Below are 13,109 nucleotides of genomic sequence, written 5' to 3'. Positions count from 1 at the left end.
TCATGACTTCTAACGCTAAGGAATATTGGATTGTGTGTCTTTTCTTTATGCTCAGTTTGTTCATCTCAGCACATAATAACCAATTATCACTTTTAAGCTTTGTCAATGAAACTTGCCCAGCTCTCCCAGATTCTTTTTTTGGAAGAGATCGGCTTCCAAAACGCAAAAGAGAAGTAGATGGAGAATTTTCCTAGAACTTACCAGGTGCTTTTCTGGAAACATTCCCCTAATAACACTGCTTGGTTCTTCAGCTTCAGGAAAATACGCACCGGGTATAGTAAAGGTGCCAAGAATGTACCCGGTAAGTTCCTGGAAACGTTTTGGAAAAGTGAGCTCCAAGTTTCAAGAAAATATGAGCTGTAGATTATGTGGAGCTCCTAGGTTTGCATCCCTGCTTGATCCTTCATATCAATATGTGACTAACTTCAATTCTTACCTGAATGAAGAGGAAAGAGGGGGATCAAATAATTTGGACCGATGGCATTCATCGCAAAAGGCAGCGATAAATCTCTTTGCCGATGGTTCATATTTGAAAAAAAAAAACACACAAATCATTCTGAGTTGCACTCACACCTAACTGCATCCTCATGAGCGGCGCAATAAAACTGGCGCATGGCGATTAGTGCTGCGCAACACCGCAGTCATAATTCTGCAATCGTAATTATGACGAGACCTCAGCACAGCAGCACAGTTTGAGATGTATGACCTGGGACAGATTACTGTTGGTTTCTGAGGGAAAAAAATCAATAAAAACAAGCAAGCATGAGCTCTGCTCACTTCAAAAACGTAACCCCACGTGCAAAATTACAGTGTAATAGCATCATCAATACCGTGTCTCTCTCTGTAAACAAAATGCAGTGACAAAGTATCACCCACGACCATGTGGGTTTTATTAGGATGTTTTAGTGGACTACTAAACACAGTAATAATAATAATTAAAAAAATCAAGTCAGTAGAAGTGCTGGCGGTGCAGAATACCTCAGCAGGACAGCCACAGGTGTTCTGCCTCGGGGTGCGTGGGTTGATGCTTCCCCAGGTACTTGCTTCATTTTTGCTTTTGTTCTAGACTCAGGACTTCTGCAGGTGAGCTGCAGTGTGATTATAGTCTATCTGAAAACACCCCCAGAACGGAGGACGTGTTTGATATGCCGGGTGAGACTCCTGCTGGGTTTTCTCCAGTTTCATGCTTGCCGGATCTCATTGTTTGCAGTGCTTCTTTGTGATTTTTAGACAAGATAAGATACTTCTCTGCTCCGCCACTGATGTATCTGATGATTGAAGTACCTCTCCACCATACCAAGTTTGGTAAAGGTCTGGTAATGAGCAATTTATCAGGCGCGTTGGAGCATGGATGTATCAAAAGCTGCAGGGTGCCAGCTGGAGTCGGAAGTCCTCGTCAGCGAGAGAGAAGCAGGATTTCACTCTGAAAAGGACGCAAATCAAACCTTAGGGCAACACAGAGACACAAACAACCGGGCAGTTTCAAATCAGGCTTTGCTGAAGGATAACGAGAATGAGCAATGTGCTCAAAAAGTCTTGGTGCCGCAGGCACAGAAACTGTTACACAAACCCGCTTATTTTTCTCAAGTTAATATTTTCACAGTTTGTATTATTTTATATGTGAATATTCATCAGGGATGGCTCCATGTTCTTCAGCTCCAATTTATTCAGCTTCTAATTTATGCTCGTTGTGATGTTTTATTTTATTTTATTTTTTTGCCCATTACAAAACTCACTAGAATCTTAAATCATTTTACAGAAATCAAAGCATTTATTGAAACACTTCATGAATAAAACAGTATATGTGCCAAAAAGACACATCTACTATTATTTTTATTTATTTATTTTTTATTATCAGTCTGAAATTTATTGCATAATGAAATCAGATGATTCCCTGCAGGACAAATGTAATTAAGAAACATTATGATGAGCACTACTAAATAAGTTGGTGCTGTATGTCGTCTCTTCTTTTCTCCTTTTGCCCCATGTTTGAGCATGTTGTTCTGGTCTGGTTTCCAGTTCCTTTGTGCGTTCCAGCCTGGGATACGTGCAGTAAAATCTGTCCGTCATTCAGTCGCCAGATTAACAAGTTTTGACAATTTCCATATATGTTTTGAGATCCAACAGAAAGGAGCAACGCAGTAACACTTCCATCTGTACCTGTTCAGACCTTTGCCACAAAAAAAACATGTCAGTGTATGAGTGATGACTCATAGCTGAAAGTGAATGATTTTATTTTTTCTTGTGACAATTACATTGTAAACTTTCAGTATACTTGGTGGTGGGCGAGTACACTCACAGAACGGCCTGAATTGATTAATTTTATTTGTTAATTGTACATGTGCAATGAGGGTTTGCATACTTTCCAGAGATACATGTTTACACCTGTTTTTTCTACCTGTTGTTTCTCTCCTTTGTGTGTTTACTTGTCTGTTTGACTTTCTGTGACCTTTTCTGGCTTTAGAACATAGGAAAAGTTATAAATTAGCTGTATTTTAAGGAAAGGTATGTCTGGGTTTTGCTTAGGTTAAAGGCAGAGTTTCTCAATTCTGGTCCTCAGGCCTCCATAGCCTCGCATGTTTCAGCTTCTGACACACACCTGGCTTCAATCTGTGGGTGATTAACAGACCTCTGCAGCACCAAATGCTGCAGAATCGCATTATTAGAAAAGTACTTTCTGTTGTTACACAAGCAGGAGACACACTGCTGCTCTTAATGTTCAGGAAACAGTAGATTAGGAGGCACACTGCAGTTTGTTTTAATGAACGCGATTGCTTTGAAAAAAAAAAAAAAAGAGCACTTCTTACTGGTACACTGCTACAAACCTTAAATGTGACAAACTAAGCTGCCGTTTGGCTGCGAAATGATACAGCCACATTGTTTTAAAAAAAAACAAAAATGTTGCCCATGGTTAATGATGTGCTGCACTGCAGCGAGAGACATTAGAGCTTAGTGTGCTGCAAAGACTTTCACTTGGAATATTAATGACTCTCAACATGCAGGATCAACAAGAACTTTGTAAGTAAAAACACAACGATAGGTGGGCTAATGTGAGCAGAGAGTGCTGCAAGGCACTAAGCGGTGCAGGTGTCACGTGTGTGTTGCTGCACGTCTGCCCGAATAATTCATGTCACTCTGACCTGCTCTTGGCCTGTGGTGTTCTGTCTTCCACTGTTGTTAACCCAGATCAGCGAGAAAAGGTGAGTGTGCACGACTCCCCCCGTGGACTGCACTGAAATATGCTTCAGAAAACATCCAGGCGTCGGATTTTGTGACCTGAAGTTTACCTAAGTACCCACAGGAAGTTGCACAGAGCAGAGATCTTATGATTTAAACACGCAAAGAAAAGTGTTCTGCCTGTTTTGGAAGGTTTTTTACATTTTTATGTTGAAGCAAATCGGATCAATTTAAGGTTATACAAAGGAATTTATGTTCAGCTCCCCAGGGTGTATATATTGTAAAATCACCTTTTACAAATTACAACTAGATGGAATTGAGCTGTTGTCTTATTGATTGTTTTTTGTTTTTTTCAGGACAGCATGATGCTGCCACCACAATGTGTTACCATGGGGACTGTGGATTCAGGGTGATGTTTTTGCTCAGATAGGAATCTGATTAAAACTAATCTGTGTTGTTGTAACTGTGCCGAAGGATCCTCATTTCCTCTAACAACTTACTACTTCGTCGTAAAACAGACCCAAGAATCTGTCTTGTGTATTCGACAGAGTTGTAAAAATGAGTAACAGTTTAGCTCCAAGATAAAAAAAAACATAACTTGGGATCGTTCCAATATAAGTCCCAGTAAAAACAAAACAACTTTACAGCTCCCCCCTCCTCGTTGACTCACCGGCATATAAACCTATCGATGTCAAAGGTTACATTATCTCTTTGCAGAAAAGCAAAACGAATCCCGCAGTTTTTGAGGTTTGAAATCGACTGCTTAGATTTAACATTTATTTTACCACGGTTCCACTTTTAAACTTCCTTCAAAGTGTTGCATGCTGTGTTTGAAACGGGAACGCTGTCCCTCCCTGCGAGTTGGTGGGAGATAAGGAAGGTGAAAGACTTGCACCGGTTTGTCCCGCTGAGATCATGTAGCTGAGGTGGATCTGTTAATGATTTTGAGAATCTGTGATCAGCGTGTGAGTGTGTGTGTGTGTGTGTGTGTGTGTGTGTGTGTGTGTTTTTTTTTTGTTTAGTTTTTTCCTGGGATGAGAGCACGCCGATTAACACCTGGGTAATGGGAGAGAACAGAAGAGACTCTCTTTTCACAGAGTCACTTTACTGACTACTTCCTCTAACCGTTTTTGGTTCGATTGCGATGGATTCAGTGAAGAAAAGCAAAGGACATGACAACCTGGGATTTGATGTGAGTACAATCACTACTTCGTGTAAAACCAAGAGCTTTTTGTTCACATGTACGTATTTATAGTTTTTCCACATATGTTTGTGAGCATAGCTTTACAAAGATGAAGATTTATACTTCCATAGACGTTCTATTAACCTCCTCAAGGAAACTTTAGCGATGCACAAGCTTCATAAATGTACTGTGCTCTATGTTCAAAATCTACAAGGATTTATTGATTCAAAAAGTCTACTTTTTAAAGTTTTTTTTTTTTTTTTTACTTTAAAAGCAACTTCTTCGCTCCTTTAAACATATTGAAAGAGGCATCTCTGAATTCTGTCGCACATAATAATGGCTCAGTACACTTTTAGGATCCACACGTTTTTGTCAGGTCATGGAAACGTAACATGCTGTCGTGACAAATTTAGGGCACATATCAGTAAACGTGTGTCTGTGTACGAGTGTCCCAGTAAGCTTTGACGCTTGTTTGTGTCAACAACAAAAAAATGACAGTAATGTAGATTTAGTGCAGAGTTGACAGGTGAGTAATCGTTTGACTTAGTTAAAAGTGATTCCTTGTCATTTCTTAGTTTTCACAATTTATTCTGCTTGCTTGTTTTTTTGTTTTGCTTTTTTTTTTTTTTTTTTTTTGGATGTTGCACTACAGTTGCAGGAGCAAATCCATGATCAGGAGGAGAAGCCGAGCAGGAGCAGCGGTGTGGCAGAGGAGGACAGAAATAAACCAACCTACTGTGTGACTGATGTCCCTCCTTGGTACCTTTGCATTTTCTTGGCTGTTCAGGTGGGTGTACTGCAATCTGGAGCACAGCAGGCAACAAATCTCACTGTATGTTAAAAAAATCAGATCATTTATAAGTTAAATAAGTAAAATTTATTATTTTTACAACAAACACGGGGGACGTGTAATAGTTCGCAAAGCGGTGTAAAGGAATTTACCCTTAATACTAGTTTTCAGTTTGCATAAGCAGTTAACGGGAATTAAGGTAAATCAGCTACTAACTTCCTTCTTGTGGAGTGAACTAGTTACCGAAAAATAGTCTCGTTTTCAGTCAGCGATGGGCTCCAGGTCAGTTCAGCTATTCATCAAATCTGGTATGTTCTTGTAGATTGCATACTCATGGATTTAAACTAAAAAAAAACAATAAAAAAAAACATTGAGGTAGAGGCCTTCTTCACTCATGCATGCTATTCCTTTCTGTACTTTTATTTTCGAGGAACAGCAATTTAGGAAATGCCTGGTAACCAAAGTGGCTAGATGTGATTAGGTGATGTTTGCTGGCTTTGGGGGAACAAATTGCGCAGATGAAGCCGGGAAGGTGACGATAACTCCAGATTTGAATAAAGAAGAAGCATAAATGTCAACAGGCTACTCGGACAGAGGCTCAGAAAACAGCGGCAGAGTGATTTCTCATGAACCAAATGGAGGTATTTAGGCTAGGGAGGTTCGATACGCGGTTGCTAGGCGAGATGAAGGCATGACGGGAAAAGGGAACGTAGGGCAGCAGGTGTGTCAAGCTAATCTTTATCTCCTCCACAGCACTACCTTACGGCATTTGGTGGGATCATTTCCATCCCCCTCATCCTCTCCGAGGGTCTGTGTCTGCAGCATGACACCCTGACCCAGGGCCTTCTGATCAACACCATATTCTTTGTTTCGGGCCTCTGCACCATTCTGCAGGTCACCTTTGGTGTCAGGTGAGAACTCCTGGTTTGGGAGGGAAAAGGTCCAAAGTGTTTGAATGTTTTGTAGTTAAATAGCAAATCAACTGCGTCTGTTTTTGTCCAGATAGCATAAGCCAGTAAGTTTACAGTAGAATGAGTCAATGCTAAAGATGGTTAAACGTCCATGTTAAACATTGGCATGTTAAGTTTCGAACAAGTGCACACTAAAATGACTGAAATGTTCCAGAACAACAGTGCGTTGACCCTCTTTTTTAATGAACTAAATGCAAATTTTCCTAAAAAAATAAAATAAAATAAAATCCATAGCTTTAAGTTCGAAATGACACCTTGTTGTTTTGTAGCGTTGTGACCTGCTTGACTTTTGTTGCAGACTGCATTGCTTTTCATTTGTTTTTGTTTTCTTCTTCAAACTTGGAGACTTCCTATCCTGCAGGGAGGCACGTTTGCCTTGGTGACTCCAGCCATGGCCGTGTTGTCTATGCCAGAGTGGCAGTGCCCGGCTTGGACACAGAATGCCAGCTTGGTCAACACCTCCTCCCCTGCTTTTATCGAAGAGTGGCAGGGCCGCATGAGAACAGTGAGCCAACACCAACAGCTTCATTCTGTAACGCAGATACTCCGTCTGCAAAGCTGGCAACTTGCACATTTAGAATACCCATTACCAATTTTTTCTTTGCAAAATAAGTCAAGTCGGATTGGATGGAGCGTGTCTGAGGAGTGATTTCCAAGTCTAGTCACAGATTCTCTCGGTAACATATTCTGATACAACCGACTCCATTGCGGATGGATTTTATTTACTAGCAGCGGATTGAATGCATGTGCACACCACACTTTTCAGAACTGCACAGCAAACTGTTTGAAAATCATTCCTTTCCTCCACCTTCATAACGACTTGCTACTTTGTGTCGGTCTGTCACATACCGTCTAAATGAAATATGATCACTTTTGTGGGTTTAAAGTGACAAAATATGAAAAAACAAACAAACAAACCAAAAAAAACCAAGAAAGGAGTACTCTTTCGTGGCATTGCATGTGTTTCCTGCCCTGGGAAACTATAACAAGTTGTGGCCGTTATTATTAAGAGTGTTAGTGCTCAGGCTTCTGGTTCTTGTGTTTCTGTCCACAGCTGCAGGGCTCTATCATGGTGGCCTCTGTCCTCCAGATTCTTGTTGGTTTCTCTGGCCTCATCGGGTTCCTCATGCGCTTCATCGGGCCCTTAACCATTGCCCCCACCGTGTCTCTGATAGGCCTGGCTCTGTTTGACTCGGCGGGAGTAAAAGCTGGCAGCCACTGGGGTATTTCTGCTTTGTAAGTAGCTCCTCGGAAAGAAAACTCTTTAATTCAAGAGCTCGGATTTCCAAAAAGACAGAACATGACGTCTCTCCTTCAAGATGCGTTTTTACGACTTGGAGAGCAGCATCTGCTTGTCTCGGGACTGGCTTACAGTTTGAATGTTATTCTGTTCCTTTTGTCGTACTCGCAGGACGACGGGGCTGATCATTGTGTTCTCTCAGTACCTCCGTCTCATACCGATTCCTGTTCCCTTGTGCTGCAAAAACAAGAAAAGGAAAACCGCAAAGTTTTACATCTTCCAAACCATGCCTGTATGACGTCTCCTGCTGTGATTCGCATGTCGCTCGGGGCTAAAATGTCGACATCAGAGCTCTAATCCATACTAATTTTAGATGTCAATTAGATTCTGCTGGGCATTGCCATCTCGTGGTTAGTCTGTTACCTCCTCACCATATTTGATGTCCTGCCGTCTGATTCTGCTCGCTACGGTTACCTGGCCCGCACTGATGTGAAGGGAAATGTGGTGAGCAAGGCCTCTTGGTTCACGCTGCCATACCCCGGTGCGTAGCTTTACTAAAAAGAAAACAACAAAAAAACACAGTTTGATTGGTCGAGACCAATTTAGCAATCAACAGTTTGACTTGTCGTTCAGGCAGGTGGGGGGTTCCAACCGTGAACCTGGCAGCTGTGGTTGGGATCCTGGCCGGAATAGTCTGCTCCATGGCAGAGTCTGTGGGCGACTACTACGCCTGCGCCAGGTTGTCGGGGGCGCCTCCTCCTCCGAGGCACGCCATCAGCAGGGGCATCGGCGTGGAAGGGATCGGCTCTTTGCTGGCGGGGGCCTTCGGGACGGGCAATGGCACCACGTCTTTCAGCGAGAACGTGGCGGCTCTCGGTATCACCAGGGTAAGTGCAAAAAAGGAAAAACGCTGATCGGGTGCTTTTACAAAGTGGCTTTAAAATAATCCCCTTTTCGCGCACTTTGGTGGCAGGTGGGTAGTCGGACTGTGATTCTCCTGAGTGGATTTCTGATGATTCTGATGGGAGTGGTGGGCAAAATTGGGGCCATCTTCACCACCATTCCCACTCCTGTCATCGGAGGGATGTTTCTGATCATGTTCGGTGTCATATGTGCTGCTGGGATTTCCAATTTGCAGGTGAATAGACAAGTCTATATACATATATATATATTTTTGTTGCTGACAAATTTCTCCAATCGTAGCGCTTTTTTTTCTTTTTTTTCGGTAATCCTTCGTTTTGGACAGTTTACAGACATGAATTCTTCTCGGAACATCTTCGTGTTTGGGTTCTCAATTTTTTCGGCACTTGCCATCCCAAACTGGATCATGAAGAATCCCGGCGTCCTAGAGACGGGTACGGTTCACGTGCTGCTTATTTAACCTTGAATTACGACTCGGTTAGCTGTTTCTGCTTTCAGTGGGGAAACGGTGAGCAGGTTTTCCCAAAAAGCAAGCTGTTATTTCACTGTAGTGTCCTCTGTGCGTTATGACTCAGGTGTCAAAGAGGTGGACCAAGTTCTGCATGTGTTGTTCACCACCCATATGTTTGTAGGAGGGTTCCTCGGCTGCTTCTTGGATAACACGATTCCTGGTAAGCTGAAGTGGAGAGCTGTTGCTGGGTTACAATAAAGTCCTTTCTTTCTTTCTTTCTTTTTTGGCACTGATACATTCAATCACAATGTGTAATGTTTTTTTTTCCCCACATATTCTGACATTACTACAAACCTCTTTTTTATGGTCTGTTGTATTTTTATGGATTTTATGTAACACTAAGTCCTGCACAATACAGAAGTGAAACAATGAAAGAAAAAAAGAGAAAGAAATTTTTATTACAAGCCAAAAAATCTGAAAAGTGTGGCATTCAGTCCCCGTTGGCAAATATTTAGCACTTTTTTTTTGCAATAAGTCTATTCTGATATGGCTCTATCGATTCTATACATGGGGGAAAAAAATGTCCACCGTTCCTTCCAAAACAGCTCAAAAAGGAATGGAGAGCATCAGTACATTCAAGTATTATGAGCTTGACCTTTGTCTTGGTCAGTCTAACATAAATATGCTTTTATCTAGCTAATTAGCTCAGGATTTGATAGGTGAACCACTCCCTTTCATCCATCTGATCATCATATCTGATAATCTTTTGAGTCTCTGCTATAAAAAAAAAAAAAAAAAACAACTTCCACAGCATTATGCTGCCACCACCATGTTTTACTTTGGGAATAACAAGACAAGTGTTTGTTTTCCACCAAATAGATTTTCTATTTGTGCTACTCCTCAATATTTACTGATGCAGTTCCTTCTGAAGGCACTTACTTTCAATGGATTTCATTTAGGGGTGTTTAGGGGCATGCCACACATTTCAGATTTTCTTTAGCAAAAAATAAAAAAATACAGAAATAAATTAAACCCATATATGAGTTTTCTTCATCTTTACAACTGCATGCTGCTTTGTTTTAATGCATCACACACATTCACATAAAATACACTGAGATTTGAAGTTCGGGGGTGTGAATATATATATATATATATATATATATATATATATATATATATATATATATTTTTTTTTTTTTTTTTTATTTTATTTTTTTTTTTTTTTCCAATATTCTGATTAAGATTGCTTGAATTCATTCCCACCGCACATCGTAAACTTTTATCTGGCGTATAGTGCCAGAACCGAAATCATCAACATAAAACTGTAAGCCAACTGCATAAACGTATATTTTCACCTCATCCAGGGACCAAGCGTGAACGTGGCATTCTCACCTGGAACGCAGGACAACCCGAAGACTCCAGTAACGACTTGGCGTCAGAAGAGGTTTACAGTCTCCCGTTTGGGATAACGACGTGCCTTCAAAAGCAGTCCTGGGTCCGCTACATCCCCTTTTGCCCACCAAATGAACCTGAGTCAGGGGACGGCATGCCACAGAGCGAGGGGACTGAGCAAATGACAAGAGTTTAAACTTTAAAAAAATAAATAAATAAAAAAATCATGGTATTAGTGTAATTAGGTCACAAATTAAAAAAAAACCTGAAATAATTTGGTTTCACTTTTCTTTGAGCATTGATTATTATAGGCCATTTGATTCATTGTAAATTGCTGTTGATGTTGTCCTGAGTAAAACCGTGAATGGTGTCCTTATTGTGTTTAAGTTAAAATGTCCAGAAACCATCACAGTGTTTATTCTTGAGGAAATGACAGCTTAATAATGTTTGTGTTCCACATGGAGCAGACGTGACAGCCTCTGTCAACACTACTGAATGATTAAAGTGTTAAAGTAATGCGCCATTTATTTATTTATTTATTTATTTATTTATTTTCCCCCATTTTCCTTCAAATAAGTCATGGTGCTGAAGCTGAACAGCATAACGGGTTGCTCCTCAGTTTCCCCTTTGAAAGGAAATTAAATACGGCCTGAGGATATATTTATTATCGCACATCCACATCTCCAATCCAAAGCAGCAGCAGCAGCGCTCCAAATGTCATTGTATTTCTTCTACGAACACAGATAACACATCATCTCCATCTCCACTGTTTACCTTCCACACTGTCAACTCTTTGTCTCTACTTTCATTTCCTCAGTCTAACCACCTCTGACAGGCAGATGGGAGACGGTGTAATGTTTGGACCAGAGGCCATATGCACGTCTCCCGAGGGTGTGTTTTGACTCTTGGTCAGTGGTTCACTGCCCACTCTATAAGGCTATTTCTGGATCATGTGGTATGGTGATCTATCATCCTATAACAACATACAATGTATTTTATGGTTGTAATGTGGCCAGATGTGACAAAATGTAAGGAGCGACAATCATTTCGTAAGGGGCATCTCAGTGAGAACATTTTACAGCGTATAAAACTGTGCCTGCTGATGTTCTGGAAACAGGATTCTCAGCAGGCTTTTATATAATACTCGGCTATTTGCATTTCAAATGAAAGAGATGCAGAAAGTGAGTCCTGCTAATCTGGGAGAGGTTTAATTTATTATATCACAAATGCTCTTTCTGCCTGAAACAGGAGCTGATTTTATTTTCCCTTTCAGCAAATTCTACTCACTCCCTTTCTGGCTTTGAAGCCCTGAGTAAGACCAGTTGTGGACAGGCGAAAACGACAGCGAATACCAGTCGTATCTGTTTGGCATAAGAGGCATTGAATCATCCGCAGGAACCACATTGCACTCTAATGAGCCACGCAACTCTAGATAATCTCTGCAAACAGAAACGGGGACATGAAAGTAATCGTATTCCATCTTATTTATGATCTGTGTTAATGCTGATGTGGCAGATTTGTATTTGAAATCTCCCTATCTGCTTGGAGAAGCGCCATGCTGACTTCATAATACTTTCAAGTGTTGGGAGCTGGCATTTTATTATTCATGCTTCTTTGTTCCTGTTTTTTTTATTTACAGGTCACAGGAGACCAAACGTTTTGTAGCATTAATATGAATATAAGTAAACGTTTTCCCAGACGCATCTATGATTGTGGAATTTAAAGCTGACATTTGGGACTCTTGTGACACTGCAGTTTGCAGGTGAAACTCTCCACTGTTCCAGATATTTACTCCTGTTGTCCACAAGAGGTCATGAGGGACCCTTTAGACTGCTGGTATATGTGCCAGTAATATTGCGTCCAGCTTAAACATTCAAAATAGTAGCATTTTTAATTATTATGGGTTTTGACTTGGCCATTAACGCGTGAAAACACTTTGATCTAAACTACAACCTTTGACTTTGTGTTTAAGTAACTTTTCTGCCCCTGTCTCAAGTGTCTTGCAGCCTCTAACAGGCTGTTTTTCCGTCAAAGATAGTATTTTGTGTACAAGCCAACAAGTTCAGTTTGGGTCTCAGCTAACAAAAATAGCTTGTTTTATGTTCCTGTACATAGCCTGTTAGAATCTGTGAATAAAACTTCTATGACTTTCTTTCAATTGCATTACCATTAATAACTTTTGCAACATATTGTGTTGGCGAAGTGATTCTTGAGAATAGGGACAAAACAGGCCCTATGGATAAAGCACAAAAGTTTAATAAAATATACACAAAATATAATTTTTTCAAATATCTGACTAAACTAACCTGGATCGTGAGCACAACAATGTATATTTTTCTGGTGTTTGCTGAATATTTTTTTATTTTAAACATTGTAGTCGGTGGATGATGCCTGTAAAATTCCTTGTCCCGGAGCAGAACTCAATATATTATAATAGTTTAAAACAATTAAAGAAATACTAAAATTATATATTATGACAATTAAGTATAAGTAGTCATATAAATAATTATAAAAGTATCAATAAATTGAATTAAAAATAATTTTTATATATTTTCCAACTCCATTGAAATTTGTCCCTAGTTTTTGTCAACACCGTCAGACAGGAAAAGAATGTAAAAAAAAAAAAAATCAGGCATTATTGGGGGGCACCAGAACTTCCGAGGACCCCCATGACCACTTCCTTTCTCTTCCTTTGCTAAGGAAGAGAATAATAACCAGTTAGCTCTGGTTATTAGCTCTGGTTAGTTTATGTTATTCTTTAGTTTTTTCTTCTGTTTTATTCCTAAGTTGCTTCCCACAACCATGATGTCAACACCATAACTGACAATTTACAAAACTTTGATGAAATTTTGTGAAATAAAAGCTTAATTTTGGTATACTGTAAAGATTTCGTGGACCTGATGAGCTACAATATGGCCTCCTTCAGAATAACATCATATAAATTGAGGTAGATTGGCATTTCGTCAACTCCGTCAGATGTCAAC

General features: G+C 40.3%; 1 protein-coding gene across 2 annotated transcripts; it reads left to right on the top strand.

The window, feature by feature from the left end:
- Nucleotides 1-477: 477 nt before the first annotated feature.
- LOC106929197 (solute carrier family 23 member 1-like) lies at nt 478-10,641 on the top strand. Of its 2 annotated transcripts, XM_088002013.1 has the most exons (14): nt 478-3,200; nt 3,534-3,586; nt 4,200-4,369; nt 5,013-5,147; nt 5,904-6,061; nt 6,467-6,626; nt 7,176-7,357; nt 7,533-7,653; nt 7,746-7,902; nt 7,995-8,248; nt 8,335-8,499; nt 8,608-8,716; nt 8,858-8,953; nt 10,098-10,641. In XM_088002013.1, exons 3-14 carry the CDS (start codon nt 4,322-4,324, stop codon nt 10,319-10,321), a joined length of 1,809 nt encoding a protein of 602 aa, XP_087858139.1. In that variant the 5' UTR covers nt 478-3,200; nt 3,534-3,586; nt 4,200-4,321; the 3' UTR covers nt 10,322-10,641. The 2 variants fall into 2 exon arrangements, with proteins under 2 accessions (XP_087858139.1, XP_087858138.1); XM_088002012.1 differs by having other exon boundaries at nt 3,534-4,369.
- Nucleotides 10,642-13,109: the final 2,468 nt, after the last annotated feature.

This window comes from Poecilia mexicana, unplaced genomic scaffold (genome assembly GCF_051168715.1).
Source record: "Poecilia mexicana isolate PSO_F unplaced genomic scaffold, ASM5116871v1 scaffold_21, whole genome shotgun sequence".
Taxonomy (NCBI): Eukaryota; Metazoa; Chordata; class Actinopteri; order Cyprinodontiformes; family Poeciliidae; genus Poecilia; species Poecilia mexicana.
The sequence above is the reverse complement of the archived record's forward strand: the minus strand, read 5'-3'. Positions and strand labels throughout refer to the sequence as shown.